The sequence below is a fragment of the Hylobates moloch genome, unplaced genomic scaffold, assembly GCF_009828535.3.
Source record: "Hylobates moloch isolate HMO894 unplaced genomic scaffold, HMol_V3 SCAFFOLD_11, whole genome shotgun sequence".
Classification (NCBI taxonomy): Eukaryota; Metazoa; Chordata; class Mammalia; order Primates; family Hylobatidae; genus Hylobates; species Hylobates moloch.
The window spans coordinates 55,945,775-55,960,119 of record NW_026652286.1 but is presented as its reverse complement, the minus strand read 5'-3'; the positions used below and the strand labels follow the sequence as shown (position 1 = coordinate 55,960,119).

The 14,345-nt window shown below is 40.4% G+C and overlaps 1 protein-coding gene across 20 annotated transcripts in view; it reads left to right on the top strand.

Annotated features, from left to right (window-relative positions):
• DLG2 (discs large MAGUK scaffold protein 2) overlaps positions 1-14,345 on the top strand; it is a 2,210,459-nt gene that overhangs the window by 1,910,059 nt on the left and 286,055 nt on the right. Inside the window, exon 1 of one of the 20 annotated variants that reach the window (XM_058424507.1) lies at positions 6,579-7,391. The exons of 17 other annotated variants lie outside the window; for them this stretch is intronic. Coding sequence is in view for 2 of the 3 variants with exons in the window: in XM_032167979.3 (XP_032023870.1) it covers positions 7,668-7,704 (37 nt within the window). In the remaining variant the exon portion in view is untranslated. 2 more of the 20 variants (XM_032167979.3, XM_032761692.2) reach the window with 2 other exon arrangements.

The following is a 14,345-nucleotide window of genomic DNA, read 5'->3' as shown; positions in this document are numbered from 1 at the left end:
TGGTGGCGGGCGCCTGTAATCCCAGCTACTCGGGAGGCTGAGGCAGGAGAATGATGTGAACCCGGGAGGCGGAGCTTGCAGTGAGCCAAGATCGCACCACTGCACTCCAGCCTGGGGGACAGAGAAAGACTCCGTCTCAAAAAAAAAAAGAATAGTTGAAGGTCGCCTGGCATCTGGATGGAGTAAGGGGAGAATGTTACCCAAAATTACCCTTCCTACCAACCTTGAGATTGTATGTTTTAATTAAATAATTAATTTAATTATTTCTCCAGCCCACAACTGAGTTTTTTCCCTAAAACAGCTTCCTATACATGCTTTCTGGAATCACATCCAAAAACACAAAATGGCTTTCTCCTTAAATAAACATGTTTTTAACATACTCATTAGATCGAAATTAATTGTTAAGTACATTTCAGTCAGTCTCTTCTGACAACATAGCCACAGCTCAGCAAAATCAAATTATTAGTAATAATAATTACAAATAATACCAAATAATAACAAAGCACTAACACTGACAATTGTTCTTAAGTTGCTAACATTTATTAAATGACTATTTTGTGGCAAATGCTGTACTAAGTGCTTTAAAGGCACTCATTTAATGATAACCCTTTCTGGTGGTATAGCTCTTGTTTTCATTTAACAGATAAGAAAACTGAGGCAGGCAGCCAGAATGGAGATTATCAAAAAGTCAAGAAACAATAGATGCTGGTGAGGCTGTGGAGAATTAGGAATGCCTTTACACTGTTGGTGGGAATGTCAATTAGTTCAACCATTGTGGAAGACAGTGTGGTGATTTCTCAAGGATCTAGAACCAGAAATATCATTTGACCCAGCAATCCCATTACTGGGTATATACCCAAAGGAATATAAATCATTCTACTGTAAAGACATATGCACACATGTGTTTATTGCATCACTATTCCCAATAGCAAAGACATGGGACCAACCCAAATGCCTATCTATGATAGACTGGATAAAGAAAATGTGGTACATATACACCATGGAATACTATGCACCTGTAAAAAAGGAATGAAATCATGTTCTTTGCAGGGACATGGATGAAGCTGGAAGCCACCATCCTCAGCAAACTAACACAGGAACAGAAAATTAAACACTACATGTTCTCACTCATAAGTGGGACCTGTACAACGAGAACACGTGGACACAGGGAGGGGAACAACACACACCAAGGCCAGTCAGGGGCTCGGGGGAGAGAGGAGGGAGAGCATTAGGACAAATAGCTAATGCATGAGGGGCTTAAAACCTAGATGATGGGTTGCTAGGTACAGCAAAACACCATGGCACATGGATACCTATGTAACAAACCTTCACATTCTGCACTTGTATCTGAACTTACAAAAGAAAAAAAGAAAGAAAACTGAGGTAGGAAAATTACATAACGCAGAGGGCCACATGGAAGTAGCAGAACCAGGACTTAAGGTCAGTGAGTATACTAACTCAAGAGAATAAACTCATAACCACTACCCTATTTATAAAATGAGCTTTATTTAGATGTTTTTGACCCTTGCTAATTTCTGTTTCATCATCTAAAATTTAGGGACCTAATAAGGCTCCCTTATTGGGAATAATCATGCTGAGAAAGGAAGAATGACCCCTATAGGTTCTTAGTTGGAACAGACCCCTGGTTTCATATGCACATGGGAGACAACCAGGGAATGAGTAATTCTCAAAAAAGTGGCTTTGAATTTCAGCTTATGTAACATCTTCAACAAGAAACAGCAAATTTTTAGAGAAGTGACAAGATGAAGGAAAAGGACTTTGAGTCTCTTCAGGCACAGTGAGCAGGTTGTAGGAAGGCAAATAAATGGCAGATAAAGGCTAGTTAGCAAAGCTTGTTATTGTGGATTATCCTGGTACCATGACCAGGCTGATGAGGTCCAAAGTTGTGTTCAGCGGTTAACCTTTGTTCTCCCTGGTAGAAAAGCAGGGATGGGGGGAGAATACCTTCGTCTTTGTAAATCTATGTGCTGCTTTTAGGAAAATGGAGGGCAGAAAGTTTTCCCACATCTGCTTCTTCTTGATTGTCTTTAGTTCAGTAATTGTTTATATTTTGGAGAGGCATATTCTGGTCTCCCACAATCATATACATTATAGCTTAAGTATCCGTTCTTAAAATTTGAAATATTGTATTATAAATTTTCAACAATGGGAAATGGTTAAGTAATTTACAATGTATCTACTCAGTGAAATGTTAAGGAGTTATTAAAATGCTTCTGACAAAGAGGTATTAACAGGAAAATGTGTGCAATTACAGCAAATGAAACAGTAAAGTGAACATTTTTTTGATGTAATGTGACCTCAACATTGTAAAAAACAAAAAACAAAACAAAAACATAAAAACACCTAGAAGGAAATGACCAACATACTCACAATGATTGACCCTGAGTAGTAATATCTATTTTGTTCTAATATCTTTTCTTTAAAAATCTCTTGTGTTTTTCCTTAGTAAACTTGAATTGTTTCTACAATTAAAAAAAAGTTTTGTTTCGTTTTATTTTTGGTTCTATAAAGTGGTTTACTTTTCTGATACAAGTTACTTGGTTTCTGATCTGACATTATTGTGTATAAAGTATCGTGCTCATTCTTCTTAAAAGAAGACATATTTTAATGGTCATATGTTCGTTTAGCAATAAATGAATCTGTATAGAAATGGGCAACTCAGATTCACTGTAAAACTTCAATTATTAAGATGCACAACGACTGCCAATTCAACTTTGCCCAGACTGGAGTCTAATGTCTAGAATCTCCACTGAATTTTGACTGCTGCCTTCATCAATTCCACCGAATTGACTGCTGCAGAATTTTATCTGCAGCCCTGCGAACTATGATCCTGTATTTTTCAGCTCACAGAGAATGGTGAAGACTGGTCCGGCTGGTTTGAAGAACTTAATGCAAAGTGATGTGATTTATAGTCCATTTTGGCAGGTCCTTCAGATGTGTACTATCTCCAGGCTCATGGTTTAAGTGCCCAGCTGAGGAAGAGTAATTCCTGTATTATTAGGCCTGATTAACCTGAGGAAGCTTGGAGTGCTTCGTTTTCAGGAAGGCTCTGGCTGTCCCACACAGAGATTGTATGGCTTGAAATATGCTTTTGAAAAACTCTACCTTTGTTTTTCATTCAGTAACTGTCACAAGTACCATAGGAAACTTCTGCCTAATAAGGTCCACTTCCCTTCCTTAGCTTTAGATTTGAATGAAACATGTCCACCCCACCATTAAATGCTGTATTTAGAGTCATTTGCAGAATAACGTACAATATTATCCTTAGTGGTAATGAATGTCCAAACGTCAGAATTTAAACCTTCTAACTTTGCCTGTGGAGCAGTTGATAAATAAGAAATATATACTTTACAGACTTACACACGTCTTTCCTGGGTGGAACTTTTTTTTTACCTAGCATTGTCTAAAATAATTTATTAAGATATCTTCATAGTAGCCTATCTTGGAAGTTACCTAGTGGAAGTAACAATGCTTATAATCATGCCTGCATTGTAGAAGGAAAGAATTAAAAAAGGAAAGAAAAAGAAAGAAAGAAAGAAAGAAAGAAAGAAAGAGAAAGAAAGAAAGAAAGAAAGAAAGAAAGAAAGAAAGAAAGAAAGAAAGAAAGAAAGAAAACAGGGCAACAATATTCCACCAACCTTAATTTATTCCTGGGCAAGACAACTGTGTACCACTGTTTTGCAAACACTGGCATAAGTGCTGTTAAATCCCTGTTCAGTTATAAGTTAAAGTGCAGAGACCAAATGGATTCCCAGGAACTGAGCCTATTTCAAGGAGGAAGGCCCTGTGATTTAGGCCTAAGACAAGAGTGTTGCCAGCATGACATTGCTGAAGGCAGGGGAAGAATGACTCCTTGCCCCAGAACTGCTTAGATGTGTCCAGGGATTTGTGCAAAGTCCTTTGTGAGTTATTCAAACCAGGCCATCAGAAATGCTATGCTGGGTCATACCAGTGGAACCTTCAGCCAAGCAAGGATCCAAAATATTGCAGGGTAGTGTGAGAAATGCTGGAATAAGGGACATATAGGAGATGCTATGGGAATAGCAGGTTGGTCATTATCTCAGTCTGTGAGGTTTGGAAGGATTCCCAGAGGCAGCAGTGTTTGAGTATGCTTTAGAAGAATGAATAAAGTGAGTGTATAAAAAAGATGAAAGAGCTGTCAGTATAAAGTCACCAAGTTTTCTAGGAAGAAGATGGTGAGAAGAGAGGCTATTAGGGAAGCAAAATTGTGAAGATGTTATGTGCTTTACTAAAAACATGGGCTTTGTGCTCTAGTTGATGGGGAGTCAGCAGTGGATTTGAACAGAGAAGAGAGAAGATGAGGTGAGTATTTTAGAAAGAGTCCTCTGACTGCTGGTGTGGCTAATGCACTAAGGGAACGTGACATAAGAGGGAAGGAACAAGTTTGGAGACAGCAGCATTCATGACAGTGGCAGTGGCAACAGAGGGACATACAGAGTAGGGAGACATTTTGGAGGTAAGATTAATGGGATTTGGTGCCTGATTAGATGTGGAGGTTTGAGGCTGAAGATTCTAGTTCATATCACTAGAATTGCGATACCACTAACCAAAGACTTTATGCCCTGTAAAATCCATGAATTTGGCTGAACTCTCCAATCTATAGTATGACTTCAGCTGTATAATAGTTCTGTGGCCTCTGAAATTTGAACTAAACTTTTAACTTTACAGAGAACTTCCTTTTGTCTGATCTCGCTAAATATATAGTTTGACAGATGAAAAAGCCAAGTGAAAATAATCTGACTAAAATCACCGAAGTGGATTTTTTCTGAGGTTGGACTAGAACCAAGTCTCCATGTTCCCTAGTCTTAAACTTTAAATCAAATAACGAATCTGATAGCTTTGCACCCCATCCACTCCACCCATTTTATATTTTACATGGAATATATTAGAATTGGAAAGACTTTTGAATAGAATAGGAAGCAGGGAGCTTTGGAAAAGTCACAAAGAAATCCTGGGAACTTTTGGGAAGGAAGAGGTGTCCAGTAGAAGGCAAAGGGGAGCCAAGTGATAATGACTCTTCCAGGCTTTCCAGATGTCAATGTTTGCATTACTCACAGTCCAAGGGCATCCTGTTGCACCTGATTCCACCGAGTTTTCCCTATAAACCTCTCCCCTGTGCACCACATTAGCCTTGGGTGGTGGAGAGTGGAAGGTGGAGAGGGACCAGCTGATAATGGCTGTGAACAACAATCACTGTGGCCTCTACATAGGGCAGACTCTGGAACCCTGGGTCCCTCAAGTCTCCTGTCTGTTTAGGAGGTCCCTTACGACTTACTTATCGGCATCACCCTCAAAATCTGTCCCTAGGCAATCTCAACCGGGTAAGGAGTGGACTGTTGATTGTGTTGAATAAAATTATCTATGTAGACTATGTAGAGGCTATGAAAATAAGCTTGTTCAGTTTGAAAAGTGATAGGAGCTGCTCTTATATTGTTAAAACAACACAGAATCTCAACCTCAATGAGCAGAGGAATTGGAGAGTCCTGATCCCTGAAAACCAGAAGTTCTCTACTAGAAGTAGTAGAATCATTTTGCAATGGTGGGAGAATCATTTTCAATTGTTCTTTATCCGTGGTGGTGATTGGGAAGAGGTAAGACACCTGTCTTAGATGCAACAGACATTTGTGGGCAGGAAGAGAGTGTTCATCTGAAGGGGTCATTATTGTCTTTCTAGGAGCCAAAAGGGGCATGCTATCAGGATGCCTGCAGAGAAACGGAAAGTCTTCATGATACTCCTCAAAGCACTGTTTTTTTGTTTGTTTGTTTGTTTTCAGGCAGATCTGTTGTCTCTCAGGGTCTGCAATAACTGACTTGCCATCAAGATTAGCTTCCACTTGTGGCTGACCTATTTGGCAATGGTCAAATACCTGTGTCTAACAGAGAGATGGTCTACAGGTCTACACTTGTGCAGCCCTTATCTTTTTGGGGGGTTTGATTGAATACCTGCCTTCCTGCCTGGCTCAGTGACTCATCTGATTTCCCATACCTCCTTGTCATTTAGACCTATGATTGGCAGACTTAATAACCAATCATAAAATAAATGAGCAAAATACTGCTTTGAAAGAAAGTTCTTTTTAAAAAACTTTTCTCCTAATATTTTTGTGTGGGGAGGGAAGGAAATTCATATGGAAAAATACAATCCCAAGCCCGTAGGTGTGGTTTAAACAGACCTTGTTTAGTTTTATGATTTAACTTAAAACCCTGGAGACTTCCACAGCTTTCAATCCCATCGAGGGAAGAAGCCCTTTGTCAAGATTAGTTAGAAATGTTAGTGTTAACCCCATTTTATCCCTAAAAAACACTTTTAAAATGTTTTTAGTCACCAGGCAATGAGCAGATTCAACCCTTCAGTGTTGTTTTCCTAGTGATCATTTGTTTCTGATGAATATATTCATAGCTGATTTTTTAAAAAAATATAAAACATTTACACTTAGATGACTCTGCATTTCAGGTGAGCTTGATTGACTCCTATTTGAGGGTTTTCCCCCTCCATAGGGTTTTTTAGCCTGTGCACTGCTCTTTAAGTGTTACAAAGTGAAATAACAGGGAAAATGAGTGGGTGGTTACCATGGTGACCACCACAGCTGATTTGGGTAGCAGTAGATAGCGCTGGGAAACAGTGCCTTGTTAAACCGAACTGCAAAGATAATCAATGTTGAGAGGGAAAGTGAAAATGTCTGAACTCTGCTTAATCAAATGGCCAACCATTAAAATTTGAATATCCGCATCTGTGCTTTGGCTTCAAATGCATATATAGTACAAATCAAAACAAAAGTCCTTAAGCGTACCTGGAAAATGGTTTTGGGAAGGAATCTAAATCGTCCTGATTTCCAAGTTTTAGCTATTCATCCTAAAATATTAAGAAAAGCTTTAACTGACAAAGTCTTGATGTTGGCATTAGAAGTTTTCCTGGTTCAAATTAAATGAAAACAAAGATTAATTTCTGAGATTGAGAGGACCTTATTTCTTGGTTTTGCCATGCAAAAAGGTGAAATTAGTGAAAGCCCACCTCCAAAAACCTTCCCTTTTTGAATTTTCTTCCCACCTAAGGGATGATTTAAGCAGGCATTTCCTGCCTAAGGGGAGCCAGCAGATTCCAGCCTGCAGCTGAAGAATTAACACTACACTGTGAATAACTTTGTTTACTCTCTTCTACATTTTAAAAGAAGATACCAGACTAACACTTCAGAGTTGGAATTTCAAACACCAGCAGCTAGCTGGGAGGCAGGATCGAATTTGGAGATAAGAATTCTTCCTGGCGTCCTTCAGCAGCCTCCCCAGGCAGGTTTTTCACCTCTTCTACTTTTCCAGGACTAAGCCTTTTTAACTGAGAAGAGAAAGAAAAAGAGGTGAGTGAGATAGCCAACATCTGGAAGTGATTTGTTACAGCGTTTAAAAGGGAGACAATAATCCCATCTTTCAAATTGGCTTTTTTGTGTTGCAAAGCATCTCAAACTAGCTCTGCCACTAGCCTGGGAAGGTAGCCCTACCTGCTTCACTCCTAACAGGCTTTGGCCACCACTCAAGAGCGTCAGGAGGTGTGTGCTGGCCGGGCGGAGTTTATACACCAAGCAGCTCAACCAGGAGGAGGGAACAGAGCTGAATTTGGGAAGCAGCTGCCTGCTATGCTGAAAACCCCTGGAAACTTGCTAAAGAGCTGTGGTGAGAATCATGCTGCTTTTCTCAGACCTGTTTCTCTTGACAGACCATGTGGGGGAGGTGTGGCCAGTAAAATGAAAAGAGGGCAGCAGATTCTCCTCCCTTTCCTTCCTAGAACGGCCTTTCCCTGCCATTTGTTAGTAGCCACTGCTTGCAGACATTTTCTACAGTGGCTCTGTTTTCATGTCTGTTGCTATCTATGTTCTGTGAGAACAACAAGCAGTGAATTTTTCTCTTCCTTCACCTAAATGCAACCTCAAAATCACACTCTGAGTTTGATTTACCACTGGCCTCTTCAGTAGGACTATCTCATGTGAACTGCAAGACCCTTGATATTCTCTCTCTTTCTCTCTCCCTCTCTCTCTCACACACACACACGGAGAGAGAGATTGATTAAGGAATGTGAAATATTTGCTTTAGACTTAAATTGGTTCCAGCAATACCTGGATCCACATTGATTTCAGATCAGATATTTAACGTATGCAAGTCCTGTTCAAATAGAAACCAGAGAGCGTGCTTTGGGAAGGCCTAGTCCTAATCCAGGGAGGCAGGCTTACGTGTGTCAAAGAACCAGACAGACTTGAATGTTGAATTCTGCTTTCACCAGTCGTAAACTGTACAACCTTGGGAAACCATTTTATTTTACGCGTTCAGTTTTCTTATCAGTAAAGTGGGTATTACATTCTGGTGGTTGTTTAAAGATTAGTAGTAGTATATGGAAAGCTAGACTCTAACGTCCTCCAGGGGGCATGGTTACCTTATTTTGGGCCACATAGTTAAGTAACTGGAAAGGGTAATTTTTAACAATCATAGCTTCATACTTAAGAATGTCAGCTCAGATTATTCTGCCTGAATTCAAATCCCAGCTGTCTCATGGTTAGCTGAATAACAAGCCTGTAAAATGATAATGGTAGTAGTAACTATTTTATAATTTCTGAGGATCATCCTTCTTATTTTTACTTATGTATTTTTTTTTTTTTTTTTTTTTGAGATGGGATCTCACTCTTTCACCCAGGCTGGAGTGCAGTGGCGCGATCTTGGCTCACTGCAACCTCCGCCTCCCAGGTTCAAGTGATTCTCTCACCTCAGCCTCCTGAGGAGCTGGGACTACAGGCATGTGCCACCATGCCTGGCTAATTTTTGTATTTTTTGGTAGAGACAGGGTTTCACCATGCTGGCCAGGCTGGCCTCAAACTCCTGACCTCAGGTGATCCACCTGCCTTGGCCTCCCAAAGTGCTGAAATTACAGGCGTAAGCTACCATTTCTGCCCCCCCCAAGATAATGCTTCTTATGTAAAACCCTCAGCATTGCACCCAGCACAAACTAATACTCACTCAATGTCAGCTGTTGTTATAATGATGCAGGAATCTGACTATGGAGCTAGGCAGTTGGCCTCGCTAGACTAAATTCACCTCATTTGTTGTTTTGTTGTTTTTAATTTAATTATTTATTTATTTATTTATTTTGAGAGAGAGAGTTTCGCTCTGTTGCCCAGGCTGGAGTGCAGTGGCGCAATGTCAGCTCACTGCAACCTCCGCCTCCTGGGTTCAAGCGATTCTTCTGCCTCAGCCTCCCAAGTAGCTGGGATTACAGGTGCCCGCCCCCATGCCCAGCTAATATTTGTATTTTAGTAGAGACGGGGTTTCACCATGTTGGCCAGGCTGGTCTCGAACTTCTAACCTCAAATGATCTGCCCTCCTTGGCCTCCCAAAGTGCTGGGATTACAGGTGTGAGTCACCACCCCTGGCCGTTTTTTTTTTTTTTTAAATGAGAAGTTGGACAAGATGAATCCTAAGGAAGCTTCTATCTCTTAGTAGCTTTGTTCCTAATTGCATCCACACACATATAACATAGCCACACATCTTCCTTGGTAAGGGCCATAAATAAAAAATTTTAAATGTTTTATGATGGAAAAACAGTGCAATATAATGTGCATTCTGGACTTAAAAATCATTGCCAGCTCATAAAGCCAGATGCGTCATTTCATATGCTCCTATAACTGTATTTCCTTAAGAACGTATATTGTCGCAGCCCCTGATGCTTCTTTGCATTTCTGTGGCTTTGGGGACTAAGAGACTTGCATCCAAACCTTTTGTACTGATTTTAAGAAAGTTTATTCACCTAAGTTGGCTGAGGGTGGCACTTGTTAGCATTTCAAGTTTCGGTATTACTTTTGAGAAGGAACTTGAACCTGTGTCTCTGCATTCTGTTGGCAATTAATATGTATCTGGCATAACAGCTGAGCAGTTGGCAGCCAGTTTAAAAACCAACCCGGAGTCACTCCCCACCCTGCCTCTGGAGGTGAGGAGGTAAACGTGCTTGACTGGGGAGATTTGCATTTTCCTCAGACTTGGTGCTCACCCCCATCAGCACTTCCTTTGCTACTTTCTCCATATCCCCTACCAAATTTACTTCCCACAACTCCTCTACAGGCTTTATGAGTGCCTTGAGCTAGGCTAGCACCCTCATTAAACATAGAACAATCACAGATTTTTAGAATTAATTGTTGCTGTAAGACCACCATGAGGGTAGGGACCAATGTCTTCTTACGCTTAGCACTTAAAACAGGAAAATTCTTACTTTGCATGGTAGTAGGAGACCATAAGAATGAAACCATAATGATCAATGAGAAAAACTATGATTGACCCATAAACTTTCCAATTTTTTGTCAAAATGTTAAAAAATTATCTTTTTGTTAGATATATGGGGAAATAAAAAATAGTAAAATAATATTTTATTAGTATGCTGTTCTTTAAAATCTTAGAAACAGTGAAAATTAAATTATTTCTTTGTAAAAATAAAAAAGAGTAGTTTGAATAGTACTTGCCTTTTTCTTCTTGTCAGTCATGTAACTTGTGATACAGAGCAAGTATTTTTTATATGCCTTGGCAAATTGTCACACTTTTTTCTAATCATCTGGCAACCTTTTATTCTTTGCACTTTGTATTTTGAAATACCTACAAGAGTTCTTTAATGTGAAATTTTTTACCAGTATCATATTATCTGGGACATTTTCATCCTTTATATCCCAGTCACCTTCTTTATTTATGTTCATAAGTTTGCTTTCACTAAGTTCCTCTGGCTGCATATGTGGAATTTCTCAGTGAGTGTTGAGGTAGACATTCCCATAGTCAGCTGTATCTTCTACAATTCGTTGTCGCATCTGAATTTCACTTACAGCATTATAACTTTTTGTTTTCTTGTGCTTTCCTCATTGCTGACAAACTCCCTCTTTGAATTATCCATTTTTGTAAAATGTCATATGGATTTATCACCGGAGACAAGGAGGCAAAACAAGTATGCTTTACTGTCTGTGTTGTGAAGTGAACAGCAGGTGCTCAGTGACCAGTCACTGACAGACCTTGAAAGAACTGACATGAGTCACTGATGATGATGCGCATGTGTTATTGTGTGGAAATTTGTGAATTGAAGAGCTGGTAGCAGGTTTGTGCCTTATGCAATCACTCATACCTAATATATTGTGGTAGCTAAAGTTTGAATTGTGTTGTTGGGGGACTGGAACTACTCAATTAAATCATGATAATGACAATTCATGCATATTGGAACCATGCAAATAAAAAATGTCTGTAGTTACTCAATAGTAAGGGTCTCTTAAATGAATTAATTAACTTGTACATTCACACTGATCTGGTTTGCAGTCTTATAGTGTCCTTACAAGTGTCCTTATAGCTTAGTCAACTGCTATCCCCCTTCTCTTCTTGCCTGTATAAGATGTCCAAAATAGCTGGTTAAAGCATGTCTATTAAAATCTCACTTTGAACAAGTCATTAAATTCTGAGCCTCACGTTTCACGTGCTAAAGGCCCAGATTCTTTCTCATCAAAATTTTCCCTTCCTCAGTACCCAGCTCCCCACCTCTGAAAACAATTAATCAGATTAGTTGATTCACCCACAGATACTCAAAGAGCTCTCAGGCTCCCAGGGTAGGTTGGTTTCTTCCCGTGGTGAGAGGAATCAGCATGTGGCAGAGAAGTTCTCTCAAATGCTGCCTTCACAAGGGCTATCCAGGGAGGGCTGAAGAAGGGAGTCAAAGATAATCCTAAACTTTACTTACTCTTTCATTTCAATGTGCTTATATTCAAGACGGACTGTGAATTCTGGAGACATGTAAGTATTTACACTGTGGTGATTACCAGCATTGGCTTTATCAGATATGGGTTCAGGGAGGGATCCATCACTTCTTAGCTCTGTGTGCTTTCCCAAGTTACTTTATATAGTCTTTACTGAACCTATGAAGCTTTTAGAACCCCATTCCTCCATCTGTAGGTTGTAATTATTATTTCCCTGGGCTTTTGAGAATCTTGAAAAAGGTAAAGAACACAATACACTTGGAGTACCTTTTGTAGTGGAAAAGCTTGAGAAACAGAAACGGTTTTAGCTTCTCAGGCATAACTTAAATAACTTAAGTGAATGTCATTTTTTTTTTTTTTTTTTTTTTTTTTTTTTTTTTGAGACGGAGTCTCACTCTGTCACCCAGGCTGGAGTGCAGTGGTGTGATGTTGGCTCACTGCAACTCCGCCTCCTGGGTTCAAGCGATTCTTGTGTCTCAGCCTCCCAAGTAGCTGGGACTACAGGCACAAGCCACCATGCTCAGCTAATTTTTTGTATTTTTAGTAGAGATGGGGTTTTGCCATGTTGACCAGGCTGGTCTCGAGCTCCTGACCTCAGGTGATCCGTCCGCCTTGGCCTCCCAAAGTGCTGGGATTAGAGGCGTGAGCCACTGCGCCAGGCTGAAAGTCATTCTTTTTACTAAGATTTTCTTGTTCACAGTATACAAGAGTTCTGGATGTGGAGATAGCGTGTAATATACGGACTCACCTTGATGGAAGTTATCCAGTCTGTTTGTTGGGAACGAAGGCTAAGACTGGTGTTTTCTCCTGTCTCCTTATTGACTGTCATTGATGATTAAGAACCTGTATTATATTCTTTATAAATTCAGTCCCCCAGATTCTTTTGGAACACCTCCTGCTATAGTTTAGATATTTTTGCCCGCCAAACTTCTTGTTGTAATTTTTTCCCACTGTTGGAGGTAGGGCCTAATGGGGGTGTTTGGGTCCCAGAGGCAGACCCCTCATGAATAGATTAATGCCCTCCCTGGGGGTCACTGAGTAAATTCCCTCAGAGCTCGTTGCTAAAAAGGGCCTGGAACCTACTTCCACCTTGCCTCCTTTCTCACTGTTTGACTTCTGCACATGCCTGCTAACCTTCCCCTTTTGCCAGGAGTGGAAGCACCCTGAGGCCTTCACCAGAAGCAGATGCTGGTGCCATGTTTCTTGTACAGCCTGCAGGATTGTGAGCCAAAATAGTCTCTTTATAAAGTACCCAGCCTCAGAATTGTTTTTATTTTTATAACAGCACAGATGGACTAAGACATCTCCTTTGAGTGTGCGCAAAGATATGTTCAAAGCTCTCAAGATCAAAACACTCAAGTCACATAGTGGCAGGGCCCCTCTTCCATTTCTGCTAATAGTGATGTCTCCCCTGGAATAAGCAGCTTGCTTCATGGGCTTCTCAGTCCTCTAACACTGCATCCATTACAATGTGTCCCCACTGCCATATGCATACACCTATAGACTTTTCCAGAAAGACACCAAATAAGAGTCACTGTTAGACCTGACTGCTGTGTGGGCCATGGCTCTCGGTTCTGGCTGTGCAGGATATTTTTAAACTGTATCTCCTCTCAAGGATTCTCACTCAGTAGGTCTGAAGTAGAGTTGAGGCACCTGTATTTAAAATATGTTTCCCAGGTGAAGAATGGGTAGGGTTGAGAATTGCTGCTCTAGTGCCTTTAGGTGCCCGATTCTGAGATCAAAACTAGTTCCAGCTGCAGTTTTCTGGACAAGAATGTGACCTTCACTTGCCTGGTGACTGGACTGGGCTAGGAGATGCAAGCTGGCCCTACAGTATATTAGAACACAGTTGCTCCTTATTCTTTTTACCCCAGGGCAACATTTTCTTCAATATTGTCTTCTTAGAGAGTAATCCCACTCATCTTGACTTAAGTTTTTATAATAGCTGCCTAATTGGGCTCCCCAACTTCACCTCCCTCTCAGCCTTTCAGTCCATTTTCCACCCTGCCAATATACTTACCTCGCTAAAATAAGAAACCCATTGTCATTTCCTCGATCTTCCAGCCATCAAGAACTGCTGCTGATTGTTTCCAGAACATGGGATATTTCTTTCTTTCTTTCTTTCTTTCTTTCTTTCTTTCTTTCTTTCTTTCTTTCTTTCTTTCTTTCTTTCTTTCTTTCTTTCTTTCTTTCTTTCTTTCTTTCTTTCTTTCTTTCTTTCTTTTTTTCTTTTTTTGAGATGGAGTTTCACTCTTATTGCCCAAGCTAGAGTGCAGTGGCACAATCTCAGCTCACTGCAAGCTCCGCCTCCCAGGTTCAAGCGATTCTCCTGCCTCAACCTCCTGAGTAGCTGGACCATCATGCCAGGCTAATTTTTGGTATTTTTAGTAGAGACAGGGTTTCACCATCTTGGCCAGGCTGGTCTTGAACTGCTGACCTCAGGTGATCCGGCTGCCTTGGCCTCCCAAAGAGTTGGGATTACAGGCATGAGCCACTGCACCTGGCCTTAACAAACTCTTAATGACCTTAGAAGCCGTTTTAAGACCTGCTCTG